We start from the raw sequence: 20,000 nt of genomic DNA on the forward strand, positions 1-20,000 counted from the left end.
ATAAAACTATTGTCTGTAGGTATGACATCTATTCTTCATATATAAAATCTATTGTCTGTAGGTATGACGTAAGAGAAACAGAGCACGCAAGAATTAGCTGCGTGCTTATAGCCAATCAAAATCGAGCTGGTGACACCAATGTATAATAATATTTGAACTCTTTGTAGCTTCGACCTGCCTGGATATTTTGCAGTTTTAGGCTAATTAATGTGAAAATGTCCAAATACTAGCATGTTGGCTACAATTACCGAGGACCATGTTTGCACATATGCCAAAACTTGCAATCAAACACGTCTTGCAAGAATGTTATGCGACTGAATAACATTAGAAGGTTGCTACCAGCTCCCAAAGATCGTCTCTATAATAACGCTTCCCATTATTTCAGCTATTTTGTAGCACGTTTGAATATTTCACCCACACAAAAACGGCGAGTCTAATTTGCAGGTCGCAGGTCGCAGGTTGCAGGTCATATCATATATTATATATCTTTATTTACCCTCGGATTTTGGAGTAGCTTGGTGTAGCTAATTTCTCCGAGCATTTACCCTCCCAACCATGATACATCACAGAAGACAGACCACAACACCGGGAACTACATGCCCTACTCTTTGCGACAAGTGTGTGGGTTCTTTTACGTCCCACAGGATTATGAACATTGAAGGGCTGTGAGACGGGACCTCCGGCTTATCGTCCTTATCCGAGGTCATTGTTTCACCAATTAATACAGAAAGTATCCTAAACATTCATAAAAGCTAACCTTAGGCCTAAAAACTTTTGTTTAGGCCTAATTAGGCCTAAGGTTAGCTTTTAAGAATGTTTAGGATACTTTCTGTATTGGTGAAACATGACCTGCAACCCGCGACCAGCGACCTGCAAATTAGACCCGCCGACACAAAAAGATCCTCTTTACCTTATAGCGCTTGCTTTCTGTGGCACTATACAGTACAAATCCTTCCTCATTGTCGAAATCCTCAGTGAACCCTGATCCATCTAAACTGCCTTTAACCAGTTTTTTCGAGTTTGTTCCTAGAACTTTGGAATAAATATCCGTTAAAAAATTCATTTCTGCGACCAAAACACCAGAGCATTTCTACATCCTTTAAGATAAATGATGACGATTAATTGGTTAAGAACCAAAGCCGGAGAGACAACGGACTCATAATATCACTGGGAACGAACGGACTGATCTTTGGAAGGAAGACTGGGGAGAAGATGTCACATGCGCCAAAGGTTTGCAAAATTTAGCGCGAAGAATTATTGTTTATTGAGTAGTTCGATATTCGAGATATTTTTCCCATGAATTTGTGATGGAGGCGCCTAGAGTCAATGCTTCGATGCTTTCGCAGTATTCGGGAAGGCTCGTTTGTCTTGTGGGAAACGTTACAGAGGTATGATATACAGACATTTCGTCTTCTTCACAACGCGAACTCGGTCTTTTGTAATCCATCCATGTCGTATTGATATTAAGGCTTTACGTCCTAACAATGGCCGGAGTTTGCTTCAGTATTAATTGCTGCCGCGGAAAGAACAAAAGAGTCATAATCACTGACGCAGGTCTGGAAGAAGGCTGGTTAATACGTTGGGATATAAATTACCATAAAGAAGTGCTGAATTCACTAATATAAACCGACATTCACTGAAGTGCTGAATGTTTGATAGAACCAGGAGCAAAGAAATTTAGCCAGAAAACATGGGCCGAGTTGGGGGGGTACCATTTCCCCCCCCCCCCCCTTAAGGATGGCAGAAATCCGTACTCTGAACTGTTTGTTGGTACCTTTGAAAAAATGTCCAAGGGGTTCAAATTTTGTCTATTTCTTTGAAGAAAAAATCAGAAGACACCATTGCAAAAGCCCACTATCCTTGTGGAAGGGAACGTGGGGGGGGGGGGGGGGGTGCAGATAAAAAATGGAACAACCCGGGGTTGGGGAGGTACTGAAAAATGAGGATGTCATCAGTTACTTTACCCATTGACTCCTGGCGGTTCCTCATTGACAAGTAAAATCGTCTGGCGTTAGACAGAGTAAAATACTAAATATAGCCGGTTTGGGCTGGTTTGGGTATCGAAGGGTTAACTCTGCAATATTGTGCAACCTATGCCGGTAACCGGGGCATTCTGGTTAATATAGACCTCACTAGACCTTTGGTACGAATCTTCCAAGGAATTTGAATTTTCAACTCTGTTTCCATCATTTCCCACGGGTCCAAGTTGTAGTATGCTTACAAACTCACTGTTCCCACGTCCCCTGATAAGTGTTGTATCATGGTGTAGTGAACATGTGCAAGATGATTAGGAGGATTAATAACTGAGTATATGGAATTAATTATATTTCATCCAGTGTAGAGTAGTATCTCTTCTATAACTGGTGACTCCATTGGTTGGGCATTGGTGTTTCGTGCAGGTGACCACAGGTGGACCAACACTCAGGGTCTTAAAAATAACTAGGGAAAAGTGCTACATGTACCTTTGTACACGCACATTGTCATTTCATCTGCAAATAGTTAGACTTCAAGTACTCTTGGACAAGGACTATAAACCGTAGGCGCCATCGCACCATCCTTCCTGTTAATCAACACTGTGAAACATAGTTTGTGAGTTGTTTTCAAAGTGTCCTAAATTAAAAAAGCGCAGTTTAGGACGGTGGACTGGGCATGATCCATTTACCAGTTCAGAGTAAAGCAGTTGTTTGGCAGGTCTGTCATCACCCATGCCACAGAGGTGGCCCAACCAGCGAAGACAACTTCTAACTAACTTTATCTCAATATATCAACTGAAAGAATAAGAAAGAACTGAAGGCCAAAATATTCAATACTCAATATTCATGACAAACATCAGTCAAAACACTGCTACCCCATATCATACGTCATAAGCCGCAAGAATGACTGCTGACTCCGCCATTCTGAGCCGCAATACTGATGCCCAAAATCGGAATGAAAACATTTTTTTAGGTGGAAAAACGACAGATATGCCAGAATAAAAGTTGAAAACATTATTGTGCATGGTCTAAAATGTAAATAAAAAATGCTAATTTTTTTCCTTCAGTTCCTGTTTAAGTCCTCTTTTAGTTTTTACTGCCGACCAAGTTCACTGGAGAGAGTACTTATAATTAAGGTACCACAATACTGCGAAATTTGTGAACGTAACAGGTCAAATGCACAACAGAATTTAAAAAAACTACAACAGTAGGGATACAAGTAGCTTGCTTTATAATGCAAGGTGAAGTTGAATTTAGGATCCTCATTTAAATGTGGTACCCTAGGAACTGAGCCACATCCCCTCCCAATAAACAACTGAGATCATTCGTAGACATGTTGAATATGCTGATGTAGTCCTGCATTATTACCTGGATGCTGCAATTTGAGGATGTATTCTTACATCAATATTGTTATGTTTTGTTTTCCAGATTAGTTCAACTGGCAGAGAAATTAAGTTGATGACCAGTGACCAGAAGATTGTAAGAGTTAACCTGGCTGATCCTGTAGGTTTGATTTCTGGATGACCATCAACACAAAAATATTATTACTTTACTCAAGATTTTACCTCTTCTGTTATCAGGGACGTTATAGATATGTTTTCATTGGAAAAAAACAGAGAAAAATTTTACCTACGTGTGCTAGGGCTCAAAAAAAATATTTGAATCTGGGCAAGTAACTAAAATTTTGCTTTCCTGGGGCATTTCCATCCTTTCCTTGGTTTGTACATTCATTCATTAATAATTCATGAACCCCATGCTCAATTGTGCTAGAAATATAAAATTGTGCCAGTTGCAGAGGCGTTGTTCATGGTATTAAAGAATTGAATTTAGCCTCAAAAATTCTATTTACACCAAAGCTGTTGGTATTGATCTTCATGAAACTGGAATGTCTTACCGTTCATTGTGCATTTTACAGTCTCTTGATAAATACTGGTATGTGTAGTAGGTTCGAAGTAGGTATACAGATAGAGAGGGAAATGAAGTGAATTGATTAGTAAGATGATAACACATGTAGATACCTTGAGTTATTTTAGCAATTTCCTCTCTTGTAACCTGTTTTTGCAGCTTGATGAGCAGCTTCAAGGGGCTGTGGAGGTTATTGGAAAAGTCGAGCGTGACTTTTCTCTGTCAGGTCAAAGAATTGTACCATACAATGTTGATTTTGGTGAGCTATTATGATACTGTATTATGTACTGTAAATAATTATTTACCCAGGAAGCTCCATTCACCCAGAGGTGGTTTTCATGGAGGTCCTTTGTATGGATTGAATTAGAATATAGAGATGTTGGTTTTCATGGAAAGTGAAGAAAAACCTCAGGTACCTGGGGCCACATTGTTGGGAGGCAAGCGCTCTCACCACTGTGCCATCCCTACTTCCCTAAAATAATTGTAAATTATCTCTTGTGTAGGAGAGATTGAAGACTGCATTGTGGTTTATTCATTGAGATGCGTTCATGTAGATGTTTTCCCTTTCAAATGTATCATTATTTGGAGAGTGCAGCGATCATGTGTCAGATCTAGATTAACAGACAAAAGTTGTGATTGTTGAAATTACATAGCAGGTACTTTTATTCAGTTTTGCTCTGTTGCAGGTGGGCAGGGGTGGAGGCGTTTGTAGGGTGGAAATAGTGTGACCCATTCTGGGATAAAAGGAATACCAGGATTAATACCATTCATTACTATTAGTTATCTTTTTTGTCATAAATTATAGATTGTTTTCCGTTTCTTTTTCAGATTTAAATCTTTATGGTGAAGCTTTGTCTATTATTTCCAACCATCCTGAAGTCTTTGGTTTACGAGTTTCCAATGGATTTGGTTATTAATACGGAAGAAGAAGAATCATATGCTTGTTGATATTGCTTTGCAATAAGCAATATTCCGAACTTACCACATCTTTACCAAGACTTATTGATTACCAGAGAGTGTTTGAAGGGCTGTCCTAATGTCTTGCTTTTTGCGAGATATAGGTGCATCATTTAGAGATGCAATGAAAAGAATTGAAACAGAACAAACTTATTTTTTACTGATGGTCTCAACAGTTAATAGAAGATTAACCATGAGGTTTGAGAATTCCATGGAAAATCCCAAACAGCTTTAATAGTCAACATTCTTTAGATAGTACGAGGGCTATGATACGCTATTCTAGGTGATGTATTCTACAGCAGGGCAAGACAAAATTCCAAGCATCAGGTTGCCCTTTCGGGCAAGCTGTAATTTCATCTTACTAGCCCAAGTCTCTGAGGAGCTACAATCTCGCAAAAGATTTGCATTCTTTCTTTTTCTCTCTTAAACTGCCTGCTAAACACTCATGTCTGCTCGGAAGTTTGGCATCTGAAGAAAGGAACCAATAACGCCACACTTGTGTTCAATTTGATGCTTGCCCGTTGGGAAACCCGCAATAAGAAAGTGCTAGCCCAAAACACCATTCCACTAGCCCCGGCCTATGAGACAGCCTTTTTGACGCACCTTGTACAGTATGGCTCTTGAAATTTAGAAAGTCACTTTTGTTGCCTGATGTATTCCAAAATTTTGTAATTTTAGGGATTTAGAAAATCTGAAAGTACATGTACTAATTGTGTTTTGTTCATGTGTAAATACAGTATTATGCCTGATAAGGCGTGGTTAAGTTTGAGGGCTTGGTAAACGTAAATTTGGGCGTCTCACTCAAATTTTTTGTTTCTGCAAATCTTGAATCGGTGGGCTGTGAAGTAAATTTTCCCAAAAAACTGAAAGTGCTAAAATTGCTTTTCTTTGTTTCCCGCCATAATCTGCGCGTGAAAAATGATTGTCGCATCATGTCATTCACACGTGAAAGGATTGGGTGACAGCCTTCACGCGCAACCTCCTTGGCTTTCAAGTAAGGGGCGGAGTTATTCAGCAGACCGTGAACTGCATGCGAAATTTTCAAGGGGTTTATTTTGACGCCCGACCTCCTGTCATGACAGGTTTTTCAGTTCTAAATTTATTGATGATTGTACTACCCCAAATACAGCATGAGGAATTTTTGGTTTGTTTTGGGAGACCGATTTTATTGCTTTTTCTGCCCAAATTAAGTATGAGATGAGAGTTTTTCTGCTGACACCTCATTTTTCGTTACCGAGACCTTAAATACAGGCAAAAAAAATTGTGTGTTAAGTTGTGGTAGACCTTACAAACTCTTACCTTTGATGGTTGCCATTGCCAATACAATTATTAATTATGAATAATCATCTTGTAAATGATGCATTGTTTTATTAAAAATCATTTTTTTGTTCACTTGCCATAAGTTTATTGTGTCCAATTTACTGTTTGATCGATGGGCTTCTGCCAAACTCATCTTATGTTTGACTGTGTGTCTGGGTGGGGAAGTAGCAGGGTAGGGACACAAGACTGAATTGAAAACAGCAATAATTTATTGTGTCAAGATCGAAACACTAATTTTTTAAGTTTACTATTTTGTGGTTCAAGTTTCTCCTTAATTCCTGAAACTTGATTTGAATCCGTAGAGAGCACTTGTGCCAAGCTGTATAATCAGGAAAATTAAAAAAAAAGATATGATAGCTTTTACTTTATCCAAGAGTGCACTGCAGTTGGAACAATGCAGCCCAAATAATAGAATAATAATAATAGTGCTCCTAGATTAAATTACTGCATTAAAAACATGTCATTGATCAGGGAAAGTCAAACAAAATTAATTATCCATTTTTCTATCAACAATTTCATCTCAAAAGAGAATTTTTTTCCCCCAAAAGACTTGATTTGTTCCATTCTTATATTGGTTCTCTTATGGAGTGTCTGAGGCTACACAAAATTCACCCTGTATTCCAAGCACTCTGATACTGATAAAAAAGGAAACTTGGAATGAAAATAAAAGGGCAACTATAGGTCAGAGTGACTTGTTTTTCCCGCTGTTTAAAAAGCTGTGCCACCCAAAATCCTGAGGACTGGGTGCACAAGAACATCCTTGACATTCTGGTAACACAGATTAGCCTTCCATCAATACCTGACATTTACACGTGGTTCCTTTTAGGTTATAATGTCAAAAGCTCAAGTCAGTGCTGCATGTAACATGTTGACCATCCATGACCAAAGAAAAATGTTTAATTTATAGACCATGGACATTTTTATTAAAAGAAGTTGAAAGAAGTTACCTTGACCAGCAAAGTAGCTCCTTTACAAACCGATCTCGGTTAGCAAAGAAGTAATTAAAAATTCCGAATTCTCATGATTTTATAAACCACAAAAGCTTACTCCCTACACGAAATTTCCTACTTTATCTCTTCTAACTATAGCCAACCCTGTAAAGTACTTAAACCAATTTCAAGAATTTATGATCACATTCTCTGGAATGTGACATAATTTACACAGGGAGTGATTTAAGATCAAGAAGAAGCACTGATGACCTTGAAGCGTGTAACTTGCAACTCGAGACTATTCCTTAGAAAAAAGCTGGGGATTTTACTAGGTCACCAATTTTATGCCCAAATATGGACAAAAATAAGATCGAAGCTGCACACGCAGGGAAATACACAAGCTATGTTACATCCAAATAAGGATATTTTTTAACTAAAAAAACCCCGGCTCTGAACCAGAGTTAAACGCTTCAAATTCAATGATGAGCTTCTGGATCAAATTAATGTTCCTAATTTTTTTCTACCTAAAGCCTCGTCCATGTAAGCAAAGTTAATGTGGTATGGCAATTTTTGTTCTTTAATTAATTAATTAAATTTGTTCAGATTTTAATCGCCAATTTTTGTGGCAAGCATGCGCAACCTTAGTGAAATTTTCTTCCTTATTATATTATTAACTTATGTGCTACAATAGTTTTGCACAATTGCTGGCCCAGACAGATGACAAAATGCCTAGTATACTTATTATGTAAGAATTGCAAAAAACATGTCTGTGTGGATAAGGCTTGATTTTAGACCTTAAAAAAATCTTCAATTTGTAAGAATCTCCTATGCTACTCAGAGGAATTGGCTTCACTGATTGGCATTGCCATGGCAATGGAATCTAAATTCATGCAATGGCAACCACATCCTGTAACAGGGCATTCTGTGTGTCCTCTGAAAAGAAAAAAAAGGGCAACATTAGAGAGAAACTGCTTGTAGGCAGCTAGCCTACAAGCAGGCTCTCTGACTCTTTGCCAGTCTCCCATCTTTTGCACTTGGCTCGCAAAAAGTAAGCCTGCTTGCAAGCTAGTAGGCATGTACCAAAACTCCTTCGATTTCAATAAACTACAGCTAATTAAGCTTTTAATGGATCCTTTTGTATCACAGAAAGTTGTTTCCATTGTCTCTTCAACCAACTATTGCCTCTGCTAAAAGAATTCTATATGGTCATTTAGGCATTGAAGGGGTAAACAAATTATTGAATCCGGTGTCATATAGCAATGTAGAGCGATAATGTATACGCTCCTATGGCTGACAGGAAAAATAGTTCTGTAGTAGTTTGTTGGCTAAATTGTTTGGCATGTTCCTAAAAAGAGCCTTCCATTCCAAAGGGATAAGAAATAGTGGCAATTGAACCGAGTGGAGTGCAATTTGGTCTGAAATCATACGTGCGGTGTGATTTCAAAATTGAACAAGCGCGTAGCGGGAGTTTGATTTGAAATCACATGTGAGAGTTTAAATTTACTCCCAAGGATGTTTTTTTTCAGAGAATCTCAGTTAACCAGTGAATGACTTACTTGAACCACTCAACTATATGATTAGAATGACCACCATGTCGACAAGACTGACACCAGGTGAACCAATTGTTAAATGGATTTACACTGCGTATGTTTTCTGGCTTCTCTGCATTTGGATCTAAAAAAATGACCCAAATAAAAAAGTCTATTTACAGAAAGAGAGTCTAACTATAATTGCCAGGAGAGGTAACAGCATGCATTAAGCTCATCAACAACGGATTATGGGTTAGTCCCATATATTAAATAAATGTTGGTGGAGATAGAGCTAGTACTAGTTACTTACAACCAAACCTAATTATACTGAGTCAGGCCATACATGTAGTTTGGTGATTCAGAAAGCCAATGACATTCACCTGCCAGGCCATTATAAGCAAAGCAAATGTGAGGGCTGTATAATGGGGCCCTGTGCAAAGGCACAAGGAAATGTTCCTGAATTCCCCATTAGATACTACCATTTGCATCCAACCTTGAAGCATGACAAATTTTGCGCGAAATTTCACTTTTCAAACGTTAACGCTTTGTCCGGTTATGTATCACTTTTGACCAATGAAACATTGGAGGTTATGTTGTGAAATTGACAACGTTTTTTGACGATATACCAGCACGTTTTGTTCACATGCTCTCAAAGTTTCCAGGTTTTTTTGTGACCACCCTAATGTTTTGCAATGGAAACAAAAAAAATTCAAAATCTACAAGTTTGAATGAGGTAAATTACCGTCCAAGAGTCGCTTGAGATCAAGATTTTAAATGCTCCTTGAAACATGGAAGAGTGTGTGCAAAATGCCCTAGACGCAGAAATATTTCCTCCTATATCTTTCTAGTTTCACTTCGGTTTCATGTATTTTTTTTCTTGTACCTTGCTGAATCACATATTTCTTCCTGGTAAAGTATACCAAATTCCATATTCTGTGGCTTTGGAAACTCACGGGAGATGGATGTTTATAACTCTTCTAGATTCCTAGGCAAATTCATAAATATCTCTGCTCTCACAGAAAACCTGAAAACTTGAAGAGCACGTGAACAAAACATGCTGGTATGCCATCAAAAACGTGGTCAATTTCGAAACATAACCGCCAAAGTTTTATTGGTCAAAAGTGACACACGACAGGACAAACCACTAACGTTTGAAAAGTAAAACTTCGCGCAAAATTTGCCACGCTTCAAGGATGGACGCAAATGGTAGTAACATTTCAGTCAGGTGGCCAGGTTTTCCCCTAACATTATTTTCTGTAAATTTAAATGCATAATATCGAAACACTTACAAAATGGAGAGCTCTTTGCTAACTTTGACTTTTGAGGAGTGAACTAATATCATGCTAGCCATACCTAGGTTTGCCTGCTTTTGTGAGAGAGATGAAGGTGTTCCCATGTGAACAAGACAGAGAGCACACCTTGGAAGAGGCTTGCGACAACCAGGGCATGCCATTATCTGTAAAATGTGACAAGCAACAGCAAGAGTTGTTGTAGCTTAACTATTCAAACTAATAATGAAGATGTTGCTAATATCTTACGGACGGTGCCCACTAATTCAAAGATATACTATTTGCCCTGATTTCTGATTATGCAGGAAATGTAGGTCTTAACAAGACATAGTGCTCTGCGAAAAATATCCTTGTATAAGTAAACATCACCGATAGGAAACCCGAGTATCTCAAGATGCACAGAACGCATGCGCAATAACAATAGTAGGCACTGTCCTTTAGAGTCACAAAGTGTACTGCATTGTGTAGTGGATTGACTGCCAGATCCTGGGCCTTGCAATTAATAGTTTGAAGTGACTGGCTCATCTCCAGGGTACCATATGCCCATCACCTAAGCAATAGTACAATGTACATGGGCTGAGTTTTAGTTGATCTTGACCTGACACAAGGAATTCTTCACAGGGAATTCCAGTTTTCCTCCCTCATCAGAATGCAATTCCAGTTAATTACATATGGTTATGGTGACGTGCTACGAGTTCACGCAACTTATGTCCAGAAATGCACCTTGTTAGATGCATGCTCAATTTTGACATCTAACACAAAGTGTCCCTTAAAGTCTGCGCCTTTGCTCCCTATTTCCAACAATAAGGTAACGGTAAAGGTTAGCATTATTTTTAGCTTGGGGTAAATGCAGTTGTTTATCGTTACACTCTGTGGTGTTCCATTATTTGTCTATATTCCAAGAAACTAGTAATGTTGAAGATGAGGAGAAGAGCAAAGGGACACTGCGTGCATCAGACATGGTGTCATACATGGGCCTTAGAGAAGCAGCCTTGGGTGCCATTAATAATATTATAATTATGCTTTTGGACTGATCTCGTTGAGTTCCACCCTTCATGATTCAGACCCTAGGGATATTAGCATGGCCAGGTTTTTGAAAGATTAAGTTTAGTGAAAAAAAGTTCTCCATTGATTTGATACCTTTGTTCTGTTTGATGGGTTAGAGTACTGAGCAAACCTCTTGGGTCTTGATCCTGAAACACACAACAACAACAACAACTGAATGAAAACAAATATTTTTTGATGGAGACTCCAGGACACTCTGAATAAGGCTCCTAATAGCAGTTGAACCTGTGTCCTTCAGAAAGTTACTGTTTCAGATTCTTTACCACTGAGCTATTAGAGATTTGCAGGAAATAAGCCTTTAAATGAATAACGTGGAGGGTCATTAGCTCTGAGTTAGTAATTATAAAGCCATAGTTTCAACTACAAATGAGTATCTGTAATTCGAGCCTGCATCACAGACAGACTAACCTCCAGTATAGTCAGTCTGCACAATGGCTCTGAAAAGCTTGTTCAGAGTTTACAGGGATTTCTGCATCCTTTCTGATTGGATAGATTCTTACATGCTTTGTGATTCGACGACGTTCACTCACTTGACAAGTCACACATGACAGAAAAAGTGCTTTGCATTTCAAAAACTGAAAAGGTGATGTAAATTTTAAATTACCGGTATTTTTTTTAATTGCAATTTATGTTGTCACGTTTTAGAAAAAATCATGAAAGGGGATAAGATGGGAACAGTTCGACACACTCACCGAAATTGTGAGTTTGAATTTGCTTTTGAGATGGATCACAAACAAATAGAAATCGAAGATCTGCCGTGGCACGAGCGGATCCAAAAAGTCGTCAAAATGTTGATATGATTTTGACATTTCCTATTGCGCAGCAACCAGTCAGAAGCGACAAACTATTTACCATTACTGGTTGCGGCTTAGTTTTTTTGCGCTAGGTTAATTGGCTTTTTACTTGAACACAATAACATTTCATAAATATTTCTAGTGTTCATGGTTTTCGGATTGTCACAGCTAGTGTAACAAATATACTTCTATATACAAGAAATTTTCCTGCTCAGATATATAGGAGACAATCAACTGATCTTTTAGGGCAATGAACTCTCTTTCCAACCTTCCATTAAATGATTTGTTGAGTGAGTAAATGTAAAGATTCTAGCCAATATAAGCACAGGGGTACAGAAATATCCTGTAAAACTGCAAGATACCAGAACAAGCTTTTGGGAGCAAAAATATATATGAACGTTCAGCCTATAAGCTCCAAAATGAGTCATTCTTAGTAAAAAGAGCATAATTTTACACTATAAAAGGTGCTTATAAATAAAGGCTGGTCTTTCATTTACCGGATCCCAATTAATAATTAATGTCCATATGAAACAAAAAAAGAAAGCAAACATAACAACCTAATTAGCAAGGCCTAATTGGAATAACAATGATTCTTTTGTCCTCTGCCACTTAAGTCCGGTACATAAAAGTCTACCCTAAATAAAAGTGATATCTATCACACGATGGCCATATTAATTGTATAAAGAAGAGATAAATCTACAAAAAAGTCTGACCTGTCGACAGCACATTGGTGAGTATGGAGTTACCACAAAAATTACATGTAACAAACACTTGCTGAGGGGGCTTTTGGCTAGGATCCTTCAAATTGCGATGAATATCAAACAATGATCTGAAAAATGGAAATAAAGAAATTGGTTCAAACCAGTCTAGATAAGTAACTTTTATTTCTTAAGTGTCTAGTCATTCCAGAGCTGGAGCACTAGAATTGGGGATACTGCAAAGTGAATTTAACAATTTACGCAAATCAAGTCAAATGTTCGTTTTTGAGGAGAAGGGGAAACCAGAGTACGGCTGGAGAAAAACCTCTTGGTGCAGAGTTGTAGAGAACGAACAAACTCAACCCACACATAACGCAGAGTCTGGGAATCGCAAACTGGCCACATTAATGGGACAAGGAAAGGTTACGTTTTATACAAACGTTGGCCGTGTAGCACTTATATTTTAAACAGAGTTAACTGAATAGAGTGTAATGTGAAGTGCTAGATTTCAATCTAGATTTCATTAATGGGAGGCATGCAATTAGTGCTCTCACCACCGCATAATATCAATGTGAATTATATATTGAAAACAAGCATTTAAATGTCAGTGCAGTGCATGTATATGCGTAAATGTCATCGCATGGGCCCAAGGGCTATAAGGATTGATTTCACACATATTTTCGTTTTTGCGATGAGGGCAATTTGTTTTGTTGCTTTTCAAAGTCGAAACTCTCATCGCATACTTAATTTGGGCAGAAAAAGTGCCATAAAATCAGTCTCCGAAGACAAACGAAAAATTCCTCACACGGTAGTAGGGGTAGTACAATCATCCATTAGAACTGAAAATTTGGAAGTGATATCTTAAAACAAGTCGGGACAGGAGGTCTGAGAAGTTGTACTTTTGGCATCAAAATAAACCCCTAAAAAGTTGAGCTTGAAGAATTTTGCGTACTGTTCACGGTCTGCTGAATAACTCCGCGCCTTCTTGAAAGACAATTATGCTGAGCTAATCAGCGTTCGGGCACGTGCTAAGTAGCAGATCGCACGTGAAGGCTGTCAATTGACACTCAATCCTTTAATGTGTGACTGCAGGCATGATATGTCAATCCTTTTTCGCGCCCAGATTATGGTGGAAACAAAGAAAAGCGACTTTAAAAAGTGCCCCTGTGACCAAAAAATCACGTTTCATATTTTTCTTTGGATTTCAAAACTATGTTAACAAAACACTAAGTGACCCACTTTTGAAGCCTTGATTTCAAAAAGACACCTTTTTATTTCAACTGTAATTTTCCTATTTACCTGTAATGGTCCGCCATTACTAACATTATGTTCTTGAGAGAGCTGGATCGAGGAGAAAATGACGTCAAAGGCTCACTAGTTTAAAAATGCAATACGTGTGTACGCGGCAGAATTAATATACAGCACAGGGGTTTTGGGCTTTCAGACTTTTAAACTCACGCTTTGCATATATAATAAGCTGCGTTCACACGCTGAAATTTTAAGCTAGTGAACCTCTGACGTCACTTTTCCCTGGATCCAACCATCTGAGGTCCAATCGGTCGGTTTTGCAATGGTGATAATGAAAACCAAGATGACAAGAGGAATGACAATGACCTGTGAGTGGTAAATATGGTGGTGAACTTAAAATCACTACATCCCTATAAATGTTCACAAAATCATGCAATTAATGTATGTATTGAACATTTTTGCATGACTTTCCAAATTTTATGGTTCAAACTAAAATGGCTGCTTTGGAGCAGAAACCTTAATTAAACAGCATTAGTTTCCTACCTCTGATGCCACAGTCTCCACATATCCAATAGATTTCTATAACTGAAGTTTCAAGCATTATAAAAATGAGGCTTGAATGAACATCTCTTACTTCAAAACAACACATTAATTTAAGGATAGGACTGTGTTTTAGATTTTTTCCATTTGTATTCATCCACCTATGCCAAGAAACATTAATCTTGTCCTGATAAGGATGATTATTAGCACTATGGAAATGTCTGAGAGTATATATAAGTGGTGGAAATTAAATCCTGTAAAATCATCACTGTTGTAATGAAGGAGATGACAACATTTGAATCCTAGCAGTGTATAGCAGGACCTGAATCTAAGTTAATGGCCTATATAGTTACCGCAAGTCTCCTACAGCTCATTGGCAGAGCACCTGATTAACCATGAATGGAAAAAAAACCCTCTTCATTTCATTCACGAGGGTTAACAATATCTAACATCTCCCCATTACAACAGTGAAAATGAGTATTGATCACAGTATCGGTAAGTTCAAGCGTTGACCATGGCCGCAACATAAAAAAATTACTTGAAAATGTGACTTAGTATCGGTACTGACAGTTTGAAGAAAAGAATGAAGAATGAAAGATCCTCACTCAGACTATTGGCAGCTTAAATGTCTCTTTTTGAGCTGAGTTTGGCACAGAAATTTACTGATACTTACATGTAAATGCATGCCACGCATGTAGTATACATGTACATGCAGTAAACAGTATTATTCCTTTTCTTCATTAAAACCAATAATTTTATTTTTATGTCTAGTGCACTGCTAGAGACATCCTAATTTCTTACACTCCTAAACCCGTGTATCGGAAACAGTAGACAATTAAATTACTCACTTTTCTATCCATGCCGAAACTCTTACATCTTTCAAGACTTCACTTGATATATGAGGGACACAATTAACAATGACTAAACTCGCTGTTTGGACATCTGTTGTCTATAAAAAAGAAAAAAATGTTCACCACTTGCTCCCAGATCTGGATGACACTACTATAATTTGTAAACTGAATTCAATCAGGTGTTCTTGACAGGAATGGAAAAAGTTTCCTTCGAAGCGAATGATCATTTAACCAAAACAAATTGATACCAGAAGATTTTTTTTTTACTCTTTCGGTATGAGCTTTATCAACTTGGTTCTGTTGGGACTGTGCCCAAGAAACTTGTCAAAAGTTTTGAGGCTCTGGAATTGCTAAGTGTATTATAGATCTGTTCAAGAAAGTGGGTCTGTTTGGCTCTGAAAGATTACTCAGGAAAGTGCTTGACACTTAACAAGACTGGATACGAAAGGTCAATCAACTTAAGGAATGCCATGCAACTGTCTGGATATCAAATACATTGTTAGCTTCAGGAAGTGACCAGATGCCCACAAAGACTTCCAGATAATGGTGAACTGTTTTATAATAAGAGCATGTGTCGTGAATATAGTCACTTGATATTGTTCAGAAGTTTATAACTTGAAGGCAATCCATTAAGACTAGAAAAGAAATTTAATGCTAAATTAAGATACAAAATTACACCTGCAAAAAGTGTTCTTACCTTATTTACATATTTTTCTAACAAATTTATTCCATCTAATGAGATTCCTATTTAAAAGAAAATATTACTCAGTAATTTAATTGGCAATACAATGCTACCTGTTTGCTATTCCCCTTTTTAAGAGCATTCATACAGACCTAATTATTGCTTTGATCATGTATAAATCATATTGTTGTGTCTTCATTTGTACCAGAAAAGCAAAGACATTTGCCTGAAAACAATGGCTTTTTTTTCCAGCTTTGGTTCAATCCAGAACCCAAGTAATACGCCGAGTTTGATATATCAATCCAATATTCATGGCTACGAGGCTTTATGGTCAAATAGGTTTTCTTTGTCTCGCAAGTCTCAAGGTAGACTAATCTGAACAACCTAATATTCAAATTTAACCATAAGACCTTGTAGCCACATGTGAATATTGATTTATCAAACATATTAGCCCACAATATTATTCCAGAATTGCCTCTGCACCACAACGTTTTGCAGATGACAAAATAAACAAACCATGCAAACTCTGTCGGGACATTTTCCAGAGCCCTTAAATTTTGCTCTCCATTAATTCTCCTGTAACCTTCCGTTGCTTAAACACTCTTGAGATATTTTCCTTAAACTCCTTCAATTTTTGCTTTCCAAATTCTGTAAGTAACCTTGCTTAAACAGAAGGTGGATGCTTGGGTATAGGAGCCTATATTGTGACAAGCTAATTCCTATCTGGAAAACTAACCTCGCACAGACGAGTCTCCAAGAAAGCTCCAACAAGTCACACAAGTTTAATTGATTAAAGATCAGAAGAGTCTGCTAACATCATCAGGGACTAAGCTTAATTTAATTGACATATATTCCTTAAATTAAAGACAACAAAATTACCTGTAAGGAGAATACCATCTAAATCTCCAGCATTACTCAACTTTGACATCAATTTTTCAAGAAACAGGGACAACTTAAACAAGAAGATGAAGCACTGTAACCATAAATGCCAAAACAGCACCCAAACGTAGGCAATACAATGTGAAATAATTCTGAAATAAGGAGGATGCAAACACTGGTGTCTACTGTATCCCTTGCCAGATGCAATGAAAAAACATAAATACCTTGCTGTCAGGAAGATATTTACAGGCAAAAGCAATCCTATCGTCAATTTCCATTCCTTCTTCTGCCTTGATGAAAATATAAACACAATTGAGTTTCAGCCATACACAGTGTGGTATTAGTGTAGTCTGCATTAAACATGTTTCCTAGAGTCGCTGCTCAACGTACAAACCAAATGATACATGTTCCTTTACTGTACTGTCTTGCAAAGACGTAATAATTATTTGCAAAGGCATGACTATACCAAAATAATATTAACAAATCTGAGAATGTATATAAGCTGAGCAAAAAACATATTATTCAACTTGTCAATAACTAATGATCAGAAGGAAATAAAAGAAATCTCATCAAATTTCTCTTGATTTACATAAAGCATTTTATATATTTTATTCCTTTTGAATGTCATGTAGGCCAAAAACAATGCACTTATGAAATCACTTAAACACTTATGCAATCCTGATCAGTTGAGAATGTGGTTAACAATACTCCTGATAATACTGAAGCACATCAAGAATAGACTAGTCAAACTCTCTGCTTTTTCTGAATTAATGATTATATATACCTACATGCAATATATACAATACAACAAATTCATGCACCCATGTTCTAAACAATAACATAACTCCTTACCCTCACCTTGTACCAATGCCACTGCTTATTAATTTAAGGGAGCAATGAAAATAATACTTTACAATTTTCATTGCTCATTACTTTCATTTGGTTCACTAACTCACCAAGATACTGTCAAAGTTATCTGCTTCTGAGGTCAGAAAAGCAAAGGCTGATCTCAAGTAAGGACTCTCCATCTGCCAAAAAGTGATTAAAAAACTGTAAACGTTTAAGTCAAGATTTTGCTTTTGGAAGGATAATACAATGTATATTATATAACGTACCTAGTTTGATTGACAAAAAGTAAAAAATAATATTATTGATAAAGAACAACCAAAGAAAAAATATTATTGGAAATGTGGCAAAACTTTTAGTTGTTCCCTAGCTTTTTCCTAATTTACTGTTTAACATTTCACTGTTAAGGACTAGAAACGTCTAGAAATTTATGTCACATGTATGAAGAAAGTTTGAGATTGTTCGAAGTCATGCATAATTTGTTAACCATTAGAATGATGCAGATTGGCACAACTCAGCATTGTTAAAAATAGAATTATCGTAATATTCAGAAAAAGCTGAGCTTAGAAGGTTCTAGAATCCTTTTCATACCTATAGTACCCCAGTACTACTGCTCATGATTCCGATAGTATGTACATACACTAGTATATAGCTTGAGTTTGAGAATATTCAGTTAGTACGCTAGTACTAGTGCTATTCCGATTGTTAGGGCGATTGTTCATCGGTAGATGTTCGTACGCTTAGTACGTACGTACAAGCTAGTATATAGGTATTATATAGGTTGAGTTTAAGAATATTCAGTTAGTACCCTAGTACTAATGCTATTGCGATTGTTAGGGCGGTTGTTCATCAGGGAATCTTCGTACGCTTAGTCCGTATGTACGCTAGTATATAGGTTGAGTTTGAGAATATTCAGTTAGTGCGCTAGTACTAGTGCTATTCCGATTGTTAGGGCGATTGTTCATCGGTAAATGTTCGTACGCTGAGTACGTACATACACTAGTATTTAGGTTGAGTTTGAGAATATTCAGTTAGTATGCTAGTACTAGTGCTATTCCGATTGTTAGGGTGATTGTTCATTGGTAAATGTTCATACGCTTAGTACGTACGTACGAGCTAGTATATAGGTTGGGTTTGAGAATATTCAGTTAGTACACTAGTACTAATGCTATTCCGATTGTTAGGGTGATTGTTCATCGGTAAATGTTTGTACGCTGAGTACGTACGTACGCTAGTACTAGTGCTATTCCGATTGTTAGGGCGATTGTTCATTGGTCAATGTTTGTACGCTTAGTACGCTAGTATATAGGTTGAGTTTGAGAATATTCAGTTAATATGCTAGTACTAGTGCTATTCCGATTGTTAGGGCGATTGTTCATCGGTAAATGTTCGTCACTTAGTACGTACATACACTAGTATATAGGTTGAGTTTGAGAATATTCAGTTAGTACGCTAGTACTAGTGCTATTCCGATTGTTCATCGGTCAATGTTTGTACGCTTAGTACGCTAGTATATAGGTTGAGTTTGAGAATATTCAGTTAATACGCTAGTACTAGTGCTATTCCGATTGTTAGGGCGATTGTTCATCGGTAAATGTTTGTATGCTTAGTACGTACGCTAGTATATAGGTTGAGTTTGAGAATATTCATTTAGTACGCTAGTACTAGTGCTATTTCAATTGTTGGGGCGATTGTTCATCGGTTGTTTGTACGCTTAGTATGTACGTACGCTAGTAGGAGTCAGGAGTGATTATTGTTTTTAAGCCAATCATGTTATAGTGGACTTCACAAGCCAAAACCACAAACTGAACAACCATTATTAGTTGAAAGACATTTCTTTTCCTAGAAAAAGCGTTTTTTCCCTAGTTTGTTTCAAGTTATCCATTTTATTTGCAAAACGACCAGAATTATTAGCTCAAATTAATTAATGGCAAATCTAAAGCTGACACAATTCTTGCCCCACAAACATAAACACTCTGCGGTTTAGCGAGTGGATTTCAGATGCATGATTGGTCACACTGTAATTCAACTAAATTTTTGGCCTTCTAATTCAAAAGGCTATTTTGCTAATGGATTTTGATGCTGCAGTCATAATAAATATTGTCACTGATAGCCTATAAAAACACACACTCCACCATTCCATGTATAAGACTGACATGTTCTTTTCACGTTCCCTCATGAATATGGAATAATTTTTAGTAAAAAATGCTTAGTACGTACGTACGCTAGTATATAGGTTGAGTTTGAGAATATTCAGTTAATACGCTAGTACTAGTGCTATTCCGATTGTTAGGGCGATTGTTCATCGGTAAATGTTTGTATGCTTAGTACGTACGCTAGTATATAGGTTGAGTTTGAGAATATTCATTTAGTACGCTAGTACTAGTGCTATTTCAATTGTTGGGGCGATTGTTCATCGGTTGTTTGTATGCTTAGTATGTACGTACGCTAGTATATAGGTTGAGTTTCAGTTAGTACGCTAGTATTAGTGCTAT

General features: G+C 37.3%; 3 protein-coding genes across 3 annotated transcripts in view; 1 reads left to right on the forward strand and 2 right to left on the reverse strand.

Annotated features, from left to right (window-relative positions):
• Positions 1-1,165, reverse strand: part of LOC137967910 (uncharacterized) — an 8,212-nt gene extending 7,047 nt beyond the window's left edge. Inside the window, exon 1 of the mRNA XM_068814509.1 lies at positions 911-1,165. Within this exon, the coding sequence (XP_068670610.1) occupies positions 911-1,063 (153 nt within the window). The 5' untranslated portion in view covers positions 1,064-1,165. The remainder of the gene's footprint in view (positions 1-910) is intronic.
• A 49-nt stretch (positions 1,166-1,214) lies between these two features.
• On the forward strand, positions 1,215-6,227 carry LOC137967911 (replication protein A 14 kDa subunit-like). Its single transcript, XM_068814510.1, has 4 exons — positions 1,215-1,388; positions 3,402-3,476; positions 4,038-4,137; positions 4,707-6,227. The coding sequence occupies exons 1-4, from the start codon at positions 1,308-1,310 to the stop codon at positions 4,793-4,795; spliced, it is 345 nt and encodes a 114-aa protein (XP_068670611.1). The 5' UTR covers positions 1,215-1,307; the 3' UTR covers positions 4,796-6,227.
• A 119-nt stretch (positions 6,228-6,346) lies between these two features.
• LOC137967909 (GATOR2 complex protein MIOS-like) overlaps positions 6,347-20,000 on the reverse strand; it is a 40,788-nt gene continuing 27,134 nt past the window's right edge. The window contains exons 26-36 of the mRNA XM_068814508.1: positions 17,616-17,687; positions 16,884-16,949; positions 16,660-16,732; positions 15,796-15,842; positions 15,096-15,196; positions 14,251-14,292; positions 12,475-12,590; positions 11,043-11,095; positions 9,967-10,069; positions 8,641-8,758; positions 6,347-8,017 (exon numbers count right to left, since the gene is read on the reverse strand). Coding sequence (XP_068670609.1) covers positions 7,915-8,017; positions 8,641-8,758; positions 9,967-10,069; positions 11,043-11,095; positions 12,475-12,590; positions 14,251-14,292; positions 15,096-15,196; positions 15,796-15,842; positions 16,660-16,732; positions 16,884-16,949; positions 17,616-17,687 — 894 coding nt within the window. The 3' untranslated portion in view covers positions 6,347-7,914. The remainder of the gene's footprint in view (positions 8,018-8,640; positions 8,759-9,966; positions 10,070-11,042; positions 11,096-12,474; positions 12,591-14,250; positions 14,293-15,095; positions 15,197-15,795; positions 15,843-16,659; positions 16,733-16,883; positions 16,950-17,615; positions 17,688-20,000) is intronic.

Source organism: Montipora foliosa, chromosome 8 (genome assembly GCF_036669935.1).
Source record: "Montipora foliosa isolate CH-2021 chromosome 8, ASM3666993v2, whole genome shotgun sequence".
In the NCBI taxonomy this organism is placed as follows: Eukaryota; Metazoa; Cnidaria; class Anthozoa; order Scleractinia; family Acroporidae; genus Montipora; species Montipora foliosa.